The 16607-nt window shown below is 41.1% G+C and overlaps 3 protein-coding genes across 3 annotated transcripts; 2 read left to right on the forward strand and 1 right to left on the reverse strand.

Moving 5' to 3' along the window:
- Window positions 1-9475: 9475 nt before the first annotated feature.
- Window positions 9476-11593, reverse strand: LOC117145147 (UDP-glucuronosyltransferase 2C1). The gene is made up of 2 exons (XM_033310687.1): window positions 11296-11593; window positions 9476-10951 (listed from the first exon to the last, which is right to left on the reverse strand). Exons 1-2 carry the CDS (start codon window positions 11555-11557, stop codon window positions 9633-9635), a joined length of 1581 nt encoding a protein of 526 aa, XP_033166578.1. The 5' UTR covers window positions 11558-11593; the 3' UTR covers window positions 9476-9632.
- Window positions 11594-11733: 140 nt separating this feature from the next.
- Window positions 11734-13598, forward strand: LOC117145145 (UDP-glucuronosyltransferase). The gene is made up of 2 exons (XM_033310685.1): window positions 11734-11989; window positions 12215-13598. Exons 1-2 carry the CDS (start codon window positions 11734-11736, stop codon window positions 13579-13581), a joined length of 1623 nt encoding a protein of 540 aa, XP_033166576.1. The 3' UTR covers window positions 13582-13598.
- A 700-nt stretch (window positions 13599-14298) lies between these two features.
- On the forward strand, window positions 14299-16307 carry LOC117145146 (UDP-glucuronosyltransferase 2A2). The gene is made up of 2 exons (XM_033310686.1): window positions 14299-14772; window positions 14828-16307. The coding sequence occupies exons 1-2, from the start codon at window positions 14499-14501 to the stop codon at window positions 16159-16161; spliced, it is 1608 nt and encodes a 535-aa protein (XP_033166577.1). The 5' UTR covers window positions 14299-14498; the 3' UTR covers window positions 16162-16307.
- Window positions 16308-16607: the final 300 nt, after the last annotated feature.

Raw genomic sequence — 16607 nt, forward strand, 5'->3', positions numbered from 1 at the left:
GGCTGAAGTGACACAGTTGTTGTATCCAAATGTCTTGACGAGGCTGCCAAAGCGAGAAAATGGCACAATCTTACACATGCTGCGAGTAAACCAATGGGTGCTCTTTTATGAGAGCTAAATATAAGTATCATATAGTTGGATAAAGATTAAATGATCTGATTGATAAATTCAATAATCATTTGGATTGATTTCAACAGGTCAATTGCTTTTCGTATTTAAGAAATTACCTTTTTTTGTTAAAATATTTATTTCGAATAATAATCTCGGCATTTATCTGAGTGAAGTTGCCCGCCCATCAATGTTAGTGTGCATATGCTTTTGCATGCTCACGGGCGTCTCAGTGAAATTGTGGCAATTCCAGCGAAAGTACGCGCATGCAACTTACTTTTTGCCTTGTTTTCATTCTTAATTAATAATTAAGAAATAAGCTCAAGAAGCGAAACGGAAAGCAGCAAAGGCAATGCCAGCAATTTCATTCTTCTTCGCTATATTGTTGTTCTCGAGTGTGGCATAACTTAAGGCGCACAATTCGCGTGGTTTAATTAGCCAGTTTTGAGGGCTTAAAGCGCAGCCAGGGCAACGGCGATTGCAACCTGCGATTTAATGGCAATGCCAATGGCTAACTAATTGCCGGGCTAAGCCTTCATGCATGCTTAGCACTGATTCATTTGCGGCTTGCCGCTTCATTTCCCGATCCGCCTTTCATTCAAGTCAATAAAATGCAAAATAACCAATGAGATCGACAGAGAGAGAGAGAGAGAAAGCGGAAAATTAAATGGAATGCGAGTGCAGGGGAAAACCTCATAAAAATGTAAAAATCCCCGCTTGGCGCAGCACTTAAAAATCAAACCGCAGAGTGTGAGACCGGGATGCCAATACATAACCGAGCGAGATGGCAGTCGACGCACTTCCGGTTTAATTAAACGGAAACTGATTTAATTGCATATTTGATGAGCTACGAAGCGGGCGACTCGAATTGTGGAATGTGCGAGAAGCCGTAGCCGTAGCCCCAAACTAGTGGCTATATGCCATAATCCGCCCAATGCCACCGCCCCCACCACACCCCCATCCATCCTCACGCGCTTAGTTATGCAACGGAGTAGCGGCCCACTTTCTCCGCCCACTTCCAACCACGCCCCCCCCCCCCTTTTCGCTTGCTCGCAAGGAATGCGAAAAAGATTCTGGCGCCTTGTCATAGGCAACTTGATGCTTTGAGAGCTTAGCATAAATTGTGATGAATACTAAAAAGGCATTTTATTTATGCCTCACTTAATTACACACACAAAGCGCCGGAGCAAGCAGATTGAGTGAGAGGGGCAGCGGATGAGGAGACGAGGAGTTGGAGCATGGGAAGAGGAGCTGGCAAAATCCTCTCCAATGTCCTTGTCACCTAAGCGTAATAAATAAATAAAATGTTCGTGCTATTTTCACAGGCCACCAAAGGACATCTTTGTCCTGGCTAAGAAGTGTTCCCGAACCGGAAGGTTTATACGTAGGCATTTCGATTGAGTTCAGTTATAGAAATCTATGTTTGTATAATTCTATATAATACTGAAGATAATACAAAAATATTAAATTATTTTTATATAAATTCATTTTTATTTTTTAATTTTATTTTTATTTTTTAATTATGTCATATTAAGGCTTAAGCGCATATTTAAACAAAATTGCAAAATTATTTTTTTTTAGAAAAAATGTTTTTTTTTATAAATAGTAGAGCGTACATTGTGTAGTATTTAACTGCATTACATTTAATTTTTCTGAATATTTTCAAATTGATTCCATAAACGTAGTTGGCCTGTCTTGGGAATCTGCTTTTATATCTTCTTTCTCCGCCTGCTGGTTAATTTTTATTATTTCCTCTTCACACCACAGCCACTGGAATTGGTATTGGACTCCGACTCCGACTACGACTACGTCTTCCTTGGTCGTCCTTGCCTGGCGAGCAGCTCCTCCATTCTCGCTTTTAATTTAATGTGCGCATTTTTATGAACATGTTAATTTGATATTCAATAAAGTTGGTTTGATTTTCGGCTTTTAATGGATTCTCGCATTTAATGACATGGCGGTTGGGTGCCTCGCAGTTTTCTCCTTCCTCCATCTGACTCGGTTTTAATGCTTGTCACTTTCGCCACGCTTCGCTGGCGATGGCCAAGGAATCCAGACTCCAGACTCCAGATTCCCGATCCCCGAGTCCTTGCTTCGTAGTCCTGCGGTGTGAATTGCGGTACAGCTTGTTGGATTTCAGATTTATCTGCGAATCGGTTTTCGTATTGAAGATTCGCGTGGGCTCTTAATTTTATATTTTCAAATCTGAGCATGCAATGCAATTTCGGTTTCTGAAGACTAAGTGAATTCAGCAATCAGCTGCGAATGCAAACGCGAAACACCGACATCCATTGAAAACTATTTTACAAAAGTTTTCGCACTTAACTGGGCCAAATTTCATGGCCATCATAAAGCGTGCCAGGTGGCCATGGCTTATAGCTCCTCTTTGGCGTTAACAGCCTTTTTCGGCGATTCGTGGGGATTATGCGATTTTACGATTTGAATGCACATTATCGAGTAATTATGCGGCATCAAAGGGTGAGTGCCCGAGTGTCCATGAATAGCTGAAGAGATGCCGCGACTCAAAACTCCACTCAGTATGCACTCGGCCATTTTATGAACACTCAAAAGCGCTAACACACAACGTTAACAGACTCATTAACTGCCGAACAAAGCAAATATAATTTGTAGACCAATAAACTCCTGTCCACCCCCCATTGGGTGGGTCAAAAAAAAAAAAATATGAAGTGGGTTGGGGATGAGCCTTTGGGCCAGGCGGAAGCCACCGAACAACAAAGAAATGAGAAGACAAGAAAAACCAACCACTAGACGAGGAAACGAATGAATGAATGAACGGCGAGCGAATGAATGGTTGCAAATGGAAAGAATCCTTTTATTACTTTGGCGCGGCAACAGATTTCGGAGGCACAAAAATGAATTTAGCATAAATGAAACATTTTTACGAGCTGCCATTACGGCCAAAGCAACATGACAACAATAAAAACGCTCAGGAAAAATAAAACAAACGCTGGAGGAAACCGAACCGGACTGAAGCAAATCGAACGACTGAATACTGTGGAAAATACTATATAAATATAATGCGAGTAAAACAAAAAAGTAAATATATAAAACTTTATTTTTCTAAAGCTTAGTAAATAAATATTGAATGGCTACGCAGTTTGGGATATTGATGTAAGTTAATTTAAGCATGAAATTATAAGGTACATTTATAGATGACAAGGAATAAAGCAAACCCCTCTGAGACAGAAAATTCTTTAAGACCGATGAAGAATGGAAAAAGGAAAATAAATATTTGACTAGATGGAGTTATGGGCAGGCCAAAGTCTGTGTCGATGGTAATGAACGAAATATGCCCACCACATGAAAATACATACGCTAGTAGCCACATATATGGATGTATATACATATATACATATATATGTCTGCTATATAACAATGTCAGCAGCCATGGAGACACACAGTTGAGTCAGATAGGTCTGGGCAATAAAAAACATCATCGAAGCCATTTGTCAAAAGACAACACAGCGAAGCGAAGCGAAGCGAACTGATGATGAACAAGTGCGAGGAATGAGATGTACATGGACGAAAACGAGAACGGAGACGTTCGGCATTTCGTATTCATTGCCAAAAATCACAATAACAGTCCCTCCGTCGGCATTTTATAGCACTCCAAGTGCTCACACCTCTCGGTTGCCACCCAGCATCCTCCACCCTCCTCCAACCACCTCCATCCACCACTCACAATGTAACAACGACGCGAAGTAGGCAATGGACAGACTCACTAACTTGTGTCCAAACACGCGCGTCTACAAAATGCGTTTGGCCTCGAACGGACCGCGAACTCCCGATTCCCGACTTCCAACTCCCCGCTACGGAATCGGGAATACGTAATATGGAATACAGAGTACGGACTGAGGAGCAAGGACGACGGGCCATGGACCCGGACACGGACATGGACCCGGGACCATTTTAAAGCGTGCTTGGGACTGGACGAGAAAAACGCATAAATAATCTTGTTGCTCACGGCTGTTGAAATGGCGTGAAATAATAAAAGAGACGTGAAAGCAATAGCAGACCCTGCCAACGGACTTGAATATCAGTGCTGGCAACTACTCTGGCCAAAACAAGCACAAAAAGTTCCTGAAAGTGGCCATAATCTGTAACTGAAAGATGGTAAATGGAAGATTGAGCGCTGCATTTTTTGCAAGAGTAGAGAAACATTATATATTGTATAGAAGTACTAGATACCTATCAAAAATTCCTAGTAATTGCTACCTTTTCAGCACTGTATTCCCAGTTTTATAGCCAACTTCCCAGCACCAGTTGGTAGCGAGTAGAAATCGCAATCGCAATAGCGGTGGCAATAGCAATGGCAACAGCAAAAGTGGAGGGCAGGACGTGGCCCAAAGGTTTTTGAGTTTTGCTGGTGCTGTAGTTGTTGCTGTTGCCGTAACAGTTACCGTTAGTGTCGCGCCGCTGGCTATTGTCGAGAACCGGGCTCAAATCGCGATTTTAGTGGGCTACAATCGAAGCGCCAGCGATTTTACCCCACTGAATTAAGTGAGAGCGTAGATTGCGTATACGCAGCGTGTGCCCGGAATGCCATAAATAGGTAGGGCTTTGAATGACGTTGATGTAAGGATGGAAGGACAAGTCAACCTGAATAGGTCGTATCTTTATAGAGATTAACAAGACATTAGCAATATTGAAGTATATTTTAAAGAGCCAAGGATAGGATTAAACGAAATGCTGATATAATAATGATTTTAAAAAATAAGGTTAGATTAAATATTTTCTACTTATAAATCGAGCATAAATATTGCTGGCCGTTTCTGCTTTACCTTTAAGCTCTTTACTTAGTTGAAAGTCAATCAGAAGATAGTCGGCTGATAGAACTTTACCATTCGCAAAGCTGACCAGATTTAATGCAAGAAAGCGGCTAGTTCATCCGCGACAATCTGGGCAAAAAAGCAGAAAAGTAGCCTGAGCTACCTTACAGTACGAACGCATAAGCTCTGTCAGCAGGAGCGATCCATTTGATTTATGTATTCATTGTTTCGTGGCTACAAATCCCATATAGATAAACGTGGTCCGGGTGTATTCAAGCAATTTATGAATTCCCATCCCGGGGCCAAAGTGCAGACCCACCGACTCGGCTGGCAGCCACAAGCCATTCAATGTCCAACGGGATTAGAGACAAATTAAAATTGTAATATTTTATTTATGTGCGTTGTTGCTGTGTGGACGGAACGGGAACGGGAATATAACCACAGCCAAGCCGAATTGGAATTGTGGCACGTTGTCCTTTTTGGTCCTTGGCTTGGCCTTGGGTATTACGGGTTAATTTGTGTGTTTATTGCAGTTGGCCAAGTTCGGCGCCGGGTTCGGACCATCTTTGGGGAGAAGAGCAGCGACACTTAAACGTATTTACCCGCGTTGTGGCCCAAACAACAAGTGGAAGTGGAGCCACAACACAATAAAGGCAACCGAAACAGAGATGGCAAATGGCAAATGCCGAACGGCAAAACGAAATATTGTAGACTATTTAAAAAATTTATGTCCGGATGTTTTGCCGTCGGGATATTTCCGGTTTATGATGATTATGTTTTGTGTGCGCTTCCTCTGCTCCCCCTTCCACTTTTCGTTTATTTTTAACAAGCGGATTACTTGGCGCCACCTCCAAGCTTTTGCTTTTCTTTTTTTTCCTTTTTTTTCTTCTTATTTTTCCTTTTTCAACACCCCATACTTTTGTTGGTGCTCTTTGTTTGCTTCCACTTCCATCCCATTCATCGTGCATAATAATAAACATAATTTGGTTTATTCTTTATTTTTTATTCACTTTTTTATGTACACATTTGCCTAGCCAGAAAATTGTTGCGTGCGCATTTTAATTATTGTTTTGCAACTGTGTTACTTATTTTCATTGGTTTTTCGTGCTGATTTTCTTTGACTTGCATAATAAAAGTATTTTATATCTCTCTGAGACTCTTTTTCTCTGCATAGGAATTAGTATTTCCACTTACTGTAAGCGAAAAATGTAATGGAAATAAGTAATTACACTTTAAAGTATGATTTTATTATAGTGCTAAAAAGTATGGCCTTTTTAAATTCATAGGGAAATAGACTTATGGTATATGTTCTCTTCAAAATTTAAAGAATATAATGCCTAACTATAGGCTCATTCCACTCTTAAGGAACCCTTTTTTTAAAGTCTGACAACGACAAATAATATGTCGCGCCACAAAAAAAAGGAAATAATAAAGCAAGTGGAAATTAATTTGCCTGGAAAAACCACCGAAAAAGGGGAAAGAAGAATCTAGCAAAGCGAGATACCAATAACAAGGGCTGGGCACACAAAACCAACAAAGAAGTGGGGGGTCTTCCCTTTTTTTGGGAGGGGTAGAACTGGGTATTATTTTTATTCCTTTATACAAAAGGCGACATCGTCTGGCTTTTATTACGCTTGGCCATTCCCTGCTGTTGGCGGTGGTGGTGCTGTATGTGGTGGTGGTGGTGGGGCTTGGTCGATGGCCAGCAGCCACAAAAAGTAATCTCTGAGCATAAACGCATATCCTGGACTGCAATTATGCCAAATGTTGAGCATAATGCCACCGCAATTTTCATTACCGCACACGACATGGCCAACGGACATGTGTGCGCGACCCTCTCGCACACCCGTCCGCCAAAAATAAATGCTAAATTTTGATACACATTCCGTTGGCGGTGTTAAGCTCTGAAACGCTTATTAGGCCAGGCCAACAAGCGGCGAACAGCAGCAACACAAGGGAGTTCAGCGGTAGGATGAAGAAAAAAACCCAAAAAAAAAAACAATAACCGAGCCTTAACCCAACAATGCCCGGCTGCATGTACGCCTCATAAAAGTCTAATTAATTAAAATCGTGCCCGACCAGCCAGCGGCAATCCCAAAGCCAATGTGCTAGCCTCAGCGGCAACCTCGGCGTCAACGGCGTCAACGCTGCGTATGCGTAATGCGCTCTGGGACTTTGGCCACGACGGCTGGCTGACTGGTTGGCAGGCGCTAATTAAAAGCCTGCCGCATAACTTTTCTAACAAAAAAAAAAAAAAATAATAATAATAATACGAGTATAAGACTCATAGGAAAATTAAAGTTACCGGCTTTATCGATGTGTCGCATAGGATATGCTCTCTAATTGGATTTTGTGGTGACAAATCAGCTAAGCTGGATAATGAAAGAGCTCTAAAAATATGGTTTTTAAAATGTTGAAGATTGAGAGCAATAAGTTGAATTGCAAACTTGATTTGGAAGCAATACATACTATAGATATAGATTATGCATATAAATTTGTTCTTACTTCAAACACTGCAAATATCAAATAAATACTTTAACATCTTACTTAGTCTCTGCAGTATGCTTCTTGCAAAGGGTATTTTCATAAGACTCCGCTAATACCTCAGCTCTAGAAAAGTAGTGAGGCCTGCTAAGTCCAGGCATGTGTTGTAAAGTCAATCGTCCCGGAAAATGTCAGTTCCTGCCCCCACATGAGTTCCTAGTTCCCGGGCACCAGCATCAAGCCACCGAGTCTTGGACGCAGTGATGAAAATCACTTTTAATAAACTTCTTTCCCACTATTGATGATTTTTATTGCGCGAGGTTTCCTCGAGCTCAGTTCGGGATGTTAATTAGATTTTATTATGCCTGTGTCTCTGTGTGTGTGTGTGTTTGAGCCTGTGTGTGTCTGTGTTTGTCCTTTGTGCGCCTAATGCCAGCGGGGATTATGGCTTATTAAAAGGCTTATGAAAGTCAAAAGAAAAGTTTACTTAATTTCAGTTAGTTAAGCGCCAATGAAAGCCGCCCACTTGAGTATTGGCCAAGAGCAGCGGGCAAACACACCAACGCCAAGAATAAGGGACAAAGTTTGCCACGACGCCTTTGCCAAATGGCCAATAAAAATGGGCTGACTTGGGTCAACTCCTCATCGCCCTAGTGACTCGCGAGGCTTTTTGGCAATTTTACAAGAATTTTCGGATTAGAGTCGCCGGCAGTTTATGGCCGGCACATAAATTCAAATGTTGCAAACATAAAATCAAATAAAAATCTGCAATAAACATCAAATTGACAACACGTTGAGTGCAATTTCGGTTTGGTCCTTTTTCGCCCAACTTATTAACATGCCAACGCTTGGCACACATTTTATATTTCCTCTTAGGTTTCATTTCGGTATAAATAAATAGACATTCTTGTGGGTGCAAACCGCTTTTTATAGACATTTGTTTTCAATTACTAGCATCGGCATCCCAATAAATTTGATGAGCTGGAAAATACGGTGGCCAGTCACTAATTACATTTTTAAAAATGATTCAATTAATTACTTTATAATGAAAATAGTACGCAAAAATTATCGATAATTAAACTTCGCTACTTTTTTGAGTAAGCGGTGCAAATCGATTCCATTTTTTACGCGCAACTTTCAAAAGCTCGCTTATCAAAATATTGATATGTACAAATAGCCATCAACCTATCTAATCTGTTAACACAACAAACAAATGCAGAACGCACTAACAAAGTGCTTGCTTTAATTTATCCACTTTACGGATGGATCACCGTAGCTCGGTCTGTTTTTATGCGCGGTGCGTTTCGTTACCTTGGTTATCGACGGACGACCACAGACCTTACGCACCAATGGTTATGATGGGAAAGTTATACACTTTCGGGCTCACCTTCAACTTCTGTGGACTATTCGGCATCGACTTCGTTGGGTTCATGTTTCTGGGGTTATTTCCCCCAGCTATTGGGGAAGCAATTGTGCGCACTTTTCTCACCAGCCTGTCCTCTGCATTTTAATATCCCTTTTTCTTCCAGTACTTCCTTTTTTATTCCCTTTTTATTTATTTTTTTTTTATTTGTGAAAAAGAGTTGAAAACATGCTGGGCACGTGCTGATTGATGTAAAATGCGTAATGAGCGCGGTTATGTTTATGGGCAAGAAAAAAATGAAAAAAGGTTTGGATAGATAACGACTGAAGGAGGAAAAGTTTTCTAATTATAATATACATAGCAGTTGCCACAGGAGGAAACTCTTGTTTTTCCTAGTATTCCATAAATGATTTAATCCTAATAAATAATCACAAAAAAAATGTTTAACAATTTGAACCTATATTTTAATCTTTTAAGTGTAAAATCAAGGTGAAAAATTTTTTTGGCGCCGCCACGGTCATTTAACTGACTGATTAGATAACTCGCTATCAATGCGAAATAAGCATTTACAATTAATAAACCTATTTTACGATACTCGCGACTAAAACTCTTTCATATCAGCATATACATACCATCAAATATTGTTGATTAACTTTTTGCAAAGTTATAAACTGTAATTTTGATAGGTGAATCATTAAGTAAAGTTTGGTTGAACATTCGATCAGAGCGCTTTTACAATGTTTTTTATTTTAACCTATTTGGGTTTATAAATTACCTAAGTACAATGCTAAAATGACACAAAACACCGTTGTCTAACACACTTTTTATAACAAAAGGTGACCGATTGGCAATGTCGTGGATTTTCTGTTGCCAATAATAATTAACTTTTATCTTACCAAGTGCACATTGAATCGGTACTCAAGGTGTCTTGTTGCCAATGAGACTAGTTTCCAGCCGAGGAAGATAACAATAATAGCACTAAGTCCGATTCGTCCGAAGAGAACAGAAACAACATCCACGTTATAGTATTGCATCAAGGACATTTCCTGCTCTGCGATTCTCATGTGGTCGGCTCCTTTGTGCCGCATGATATATTCAGTCCACCAAATCGCGGTATCCATGGCAGACATTGGTTGGTCATGAAATCGTTGAGACAAATCCCTTGCATTTCGTTTATAACTAGCATTGTACACAAGATCCTCAATGGCCAGGACAATTTCGTCCCGGAGAAGGTTTTTATAATCCAGCCGCCTGGCCACGCCCAACTTCTCCATTCGCTTGGTGTTTTGAAACTGATCGTAGAACAGAGGTATACACAGTAGGGGGACTGCATAGTGAACGGATTCAATAAGGCCCAAAAGACCAGCATGGGTGATAAAGAGCTTAACATTAGGATGATTGAGGATCGCGCGTTGGGGGAACCATGTTCTAGCAAAGACATTCCTTGACTGGTTGACCATCTCTGGATGGTCACTCTTCCAAATCACTTGTTGTTTCAACTGCGCAAAAGCGCCCGACATAGCAGGTCGCATTCCTGGGGGCAACCAAGTCTCCAGAAGTTGCAGGCCCATAGAAAAATAGATAACTCCATGTTTGGCTTCATCCAAAATCTTTCTCAGTTCCGCATCCAAAGGATATGGTTTTTCGTCCAGATGCATACCCGCCACTTCCACGATATTGGGCACATTGCTGCGAACTCGGCCCATGGTGAAATGCTGATTGATCAGGATCAGTGAGAATCTCCGACGGAGGTTATGAATACTGGTGGTGGCACCAGGGAAGTGTTGCTTGTACAGATCTTTTTGGCGAGGCAAGTAGATGAATCGCTCCACCAAACGCTCCTCGGTAATGAAGATTAGGTTGTGCCACTTCTCCATCAGACTAAGGCCAGCTGTGTAGCCCAAGGCCGATATCGGTTCGTAGACACTTGGCGCCGAGTTCCCCACCAGAAAGTCAATGTTCCAGGACGATCCGTAGGCGGCGATCCCCACCAGCGGTGCATTAAAGTGCTGCGAAAATCCGTACAGGGCATCGTTGTGTGTCGCCTCCAAAATAATCAGCGAATACTTGGCACTAGCGTTGTGGAGCAGCTCCTGCACCCCAGGATCTTCAAGGACGAACTTTGAGCAGTTGTAAAAGTAATCGGACACGAATTGAGCCTCCGTCCATTTGGTTAAATCGGTTTCATATTCCAAATCTAAGAGAACTGAAATTAAAATGAATTGAAATGAAAATTTCAAAGTTTTTCTAAATTTCATTTAATAATTTTAATTAAAACTAAGCTTTTGGAGATATGGCTGCAGTGGACCTAAATTAACTTACCTTACCCCGTATTTGAAACTATAACTAGGCTGAACTAGGCTAACAAATTTTAAATTTGGCAAAAGCAAGTAAGAAGTGTAAAATGGTTGATAATTCAAACCATTGCGATAACAATTCTCTGTTGCCGTTTTGATAAGCGTAGATTATTTTCAATAATTCAGTAGGGCACTTTTGTTCTGTTTTCTATTTATAGGTATAGAGCTACATAGCTGCGCTGAGGGTCATTACTTTTCATCAGCATATCCAATTTGGGCACTCGGATGTTATGGACACCCTCTATGTGGGGCATAATCGAAACGCCCGATATCAATGTTATCTGGTGACCCCGCTGGACAAGATTCCTTAAGAACGGAGTAATCAGCAAGTAGGACGAGCCAAAGGTGTACGAGAATACGGCCAAGATATTTTCCGCATTGGCCAGTTTCGGACACAAAAGGCCAAAAAGAAGAACCGTGAGCAGGAGACCAGCAATACCCGGGCCGCTCAACATCTCACGTAATTCGACCGCACATGCCGATAGACGAAATGATACTACTTCGGTTTTGGTCAAAATAAATTCTCTTCGGTGTAATCTAATCAGCGAACAAATACAATGAGCGAAAATGCACAAGAGCTCGGCGGAAAATCTCTTCAGTCAGTCAGTTTAAAAGCTGTCGCTCAATCGATATGTTTCCTCCGGGGCGATGGCTTCTCCCGATGTTCTGGCTGATTTCGAACGCGATCTGTGGGATACGTAGTTACCGCATCCTCGTCATCGCCCCCTTTGAATCCCACTCGCAATGCATGCTGGTGACACCCTATATACAGGCTCTGAAAGATCGGGGTCACCAGCTGACGGTGATACATGCATACAAGCACTGCATGCACAAAATTGAAGATGTCACCTTCATACGAATATGGTATAATAATAATGTTTTTGCAGGTAAGGAACAAAATCTTAATTGCCCATTGAATCATAATCTTAGATAAGCTAGTGTGTATGTACTTAAGTCAGGCGCAAGATAGCAAATTTTATTTTAATTGCAATTTTAACAACAATCGTAATAAGAATCAAGCAATTGAAGTGTAGTTGAGTGCAGTTTCTTTTATATAAAAGTTAAGAACAGAAATCTCTAATATATATTTTTTTGTCGCATATTTACTGCAGACTTTGAGGAATCTGTAGGAATCGGTTCAGCGAACAATAAGTGGGACGAAATGAGTTTTATGTCGAGACTTATGGCAAATGCTACGCTTAATGTACTCAATAACGTGGAAGTTCGAGCATTGATGCAATCGGGAATCACATTTGACGCGGTGGTCCTGGAAGCTGGATATAGTGACGTGCTCTATGGCATGGCCGCCCATTTCAGCGCCCAACTGATCGGAATTTGCACCTGCGTGGCAGATTGGAATATAAATAACCTGATGGGTTTTTCAACATCCACTTTGACAGAGCCCATAATGCCATTTGGTGCAAAGTCTGTGAAAAACGTTTGGGATCGCATCTACAATTGGTTCTACACAACCCAAGAGTGGCTGCTGATGAACTTGGTATTTTTACCAAAACAGCGCCTTATCCACGATCACTTCTTTGGCCATCTGGAGAAGAGCTTCCAGGAGATCCGGCAAGACTTCGCATTGATGCTGCTTAATCAACACTTTAGCCTGTTTCGGGCCAGGCCCAATGTGCCGGGAATGGTTGAAGTGGCTGGTCTACACATTCCCAAAGAGGATCCACAGCTGCCGAGCGATCTGCAAGTGTTCATTGATGAGGCAGAACATGGAGTGATCTTGTTTTCTCTGGGTCTGGAACAGGATAGTAAAGATTTGCCAAGGAAAACGCAGGAAATTCTAGTGGAGACTTTCAAATCGGTTCCACAGCGTGTGATTTGGAAGTTCGATGGTGAACCTACGATGAGTCTGGGCAGTGACATCTACCACTCCAATCTTTTGCCACAGCAAGCAATTTTGGCGCATCCCAACGTAAAGCTCTTTATAAGCCATTGCGGAATGATAAGCGTTATAGAAGCTGCCTACTACGCGAAGCCAGTATTGGGCCTTCCATCGTTCTTCGATCAATTCAGGAATTTGGAAATCATGAAGGAGGAGGGAGCAGCTCTGCAGTTGAACATCAATAGCTTGACAGTAAAGGAGTTGAAGGATGCTGTGCACAGCATGATAAATGAGCCGGAATATCGAGAGAGCGCCTTGGCTATTTCCCAAAGATTTAGGGATCAGCCCATGCATCCCTTGGATACGGCCATTTATTGGACGGAGTACATAATACGCTACAAGGGTGCAAATCACATGAAAGTATCTCAGTCGCAGTTGAAGTTTTTCGATTACTATTCCCTGGACAATTTCATAATGGTCGTATCGCGGCTGTTCTTGGTGGTGGCTTCAGTTTTTCTGGCCCTCTCAAAAAGTAGGAGATGGCTAAATCATTTGTCCACATCTGCAAAGCCATTTCTACCTGATGACATTCAACATAATAGGAAGGAATATCTTAGCAATTTCTCTGCGAACATTTAATTAGAAGTTAATTTTAGATATATTCGATTTATTAATACAAACTTAGTTGTAAAAATAACAAATTTTAAATGTGAATATTAAAAAAGATAATTATTATTTTAGAAAATACGACAATGAACATTTTCAACTCGATTGTAATTATTTTATGTCTGCTTTTTAGTCTGATTACAGGAGGGCCAATGAATGATAAGCGCTATTGGTAGCTTTATCTAATCTTGATAGCCCCAAATATTTACGATTATTTTTTAGACTCATTTTATGGAACCATTTAGTGCACGTCTGTGAAGTTCTGTATAAATAGACATCAATATATTTGAGTGATTCCAATTTGAAAAATTCAATATTTTTATTCAATTTTCAACATTCATTTTCAAAGAGCATTTTATTACAATTTATGAGCCAATGCCAGCCAAAAAGGGAATTACTAAAAATATTCTATCAAGTGGAAAATGTACATATATGTTTCTAAACGATTATAAATATTTTGCAAGCTCTCTGAGCACAAGACATTTTGTTTAACAACAAGTTACTCACAATCAACTGGAGAGTTTGAGAACCAAAAGTCGATAGAGCGCGAACTTAAGAGAACCAGATTGAAAAAAGAGTGCTATTTGTTTCTCCTATTACTTACATAACAGCTGAGTATTGTGTGTAAACAATCAACAAAGTTGTTTGAGTCAAGCCGGTGACGCTAAAAAATACATACATATACCATATATGATAGGTGCATAAATTGAAACATACAAAAAGAGTGAACTTTGGGTTTGTTTTGGTCTCGCTTCGTTAAACTGGCTTTGTGTAGAAAGAGCAAATTTTGGGCTATTCTTCTAATCGTCATTCCCCGATAATTATATACTGAAAGTTCTTATGTTAGATTAGTTGTCGTTTGTCAGCGAATCGTTGTGGTTGCCTTGCAAATGGGTGGAATATGTTCTGGAACTGGTCTTGGCCTTCTTCTAATTGGCCTGATATTGCTGTTCAGCGCAAATGCCGATGAAGGGGTTCAAAGTTCGCGTATATTGGCCGTGTTTCCCTTTCCCGGCCGATCGCAGTACATTTTCGCCGAGCAGTTTTTGAAGGAACTGGCACATCGGGGTCACAATGTCACCGTGATCAATACCTTTGGCAGCGAGGAAAACGAGCTCAACTTTCGGGTGATTGGTGCTAAAAAAATTCACGAAATAATGGCGGGTAAGTAAACTCAAAGAGTTTTCAAGCTATCTATTAAAGTTCACATTTATTGTAGCATTTGGAAATGCCGATTACACCCAAACGGCGAGTCAATGGAAAATATTGACTATGACCACAGAGTTTCTCAATCTTCTGACCACAAGTATCCTGGATGATCCGGCTGTCAAGGATTTACTGAACAGCGGAGAGAAGTTCGATCTGGTCGTGATGGAAACGGTGCAAACTGATGCCCTCTTTGGTTTGATCCAGCACTTTGGAGCAGAGACCATAGGTATCTCATCGTACGGCACAGATACGCACATCGATGAGTTAATGGGCAACATATCGCCATTGTCCTACAATCCCTTGCTGCTCTCATCGCGAACGGAGCAAATGGATTTCAAGGATCGTGTGAGGAATGTGTTTGAAGCCTGTGTAATGTGGCTGCACAAGAGGATTGTCCACCTGCCGACTCAACGTGAACTGTATGCGAAATACTTTCCCACGGCCAGGAAATCATTGGATGAAGTTTTGGACAGCTTTTCGCTTATGCTTCTCGGTCAGCACTTTTCCCTGAGCTATCCACGCCCCTATTTGCCCAATATGATCGAGGTGGGCGGACTGCATTTACAACAGCAGCGAAAGGTGCAGCCCTTAGCAAAGGAACTGTCGGAATTTGTAGAGCAATCGGAGACGGGAGTAATCTATTTCTCCATGGGTTCCAACATCAAAAGCAAAGACTTGCCGCCATCCACACGAACAGTGCTAATGGAAACCTTTGCCAGTCTGCCACACCGTGTGCTGTGGAAATTCGAGGATGATCAGTTGCCCGAAAAACCCGATAATGTCTTCATCAGCAAGTGGTTCCCCCAACCCGATATCCTGGCTCATCCGAATGTTAAGCTGTTCATCACTCACGGAGGTCTCTTGAGCACCATCGAGAGTATTTTCTTTGGAAAACCCATACTGGGATTGCCCATTTTCTATGATCAGCACTTGAATGTTCAGAGGGCCAAGCAGGCGGGCTATGGTCTCAGTGCGGATATATGGAGTGTCAATGCGACAGAACTCACGTCTTTGATCCAGGAACTGCTGAGTAATCCCAGTTATTCGGCATCAGCTCGGACCAAATCCAAATTATTCCGAGATCAGAAGGAAACCGCTTTGGAGCGCGCCATTTGGTGGACCGAGTACGTATTGCGGCATAAGGGAGCCAAACACCTGAGATGCGCGTCGCGGGATCTGGATTTTATTCAGTTCCATGGACTGGACACCTGGGGGCTGCTCATCGCAATCACTTTTGTGTCCATACTGATCGTCGTCATTTCGATTAAATGCTTACAAAGGGTCTCACTCATAAGTATAATCAGAAAAACTCGTACGGAGGCGAGTAAATTGAAGACCCAGTAACCAATTAAAGTCGATTGACTGTTTGAGTTTATGCCGCCACCGATTTATGTTTCCTCTTAGAGTAGTAAACATGTGCATTTTTGTTTTGTTACCAGCACCTGTGAACATACTAATAATACCAAGGATAGTTGTATTTTTAAATTAAACGTGAACAAATATTAAATTTAGCTATTATTTATTTAAAAATCGTAGTAAAAAGAATGTTCATTGGGGCGACTAATTATTTAAATTTCAAAAGAAACTACTGCTAAAACGTCAAATGCTGTCATTTTAATCATATAGTGCACGCATGAACCTTGGCCTTTACTTAACCGTAGCTTAAAGCTCTATTATTGACTGCATACTCAAAAAGCTATGTAATGCACAATACAAAGAAACTATAATATTTTATTTTATATGCATAACCTTGAAGAAGGATCGAGGCTTTAAGGTAAAGTAAAAACCTT

This window comes from Drosophila mauritiana, chromosome 3R (genome assembly GCF_004382145.1).
Source record: "Drosophila mauritiana strain mau12 chromosome 3R, ASM438214v1, whole genome shotgun sequence".
Classification (NCBI taxonomy): Eukaryota; Metazoa; Arthropoda; class Insecta; order Diptera; family Drosophilidae; genus Drosophila; species Drosophila mauritiana.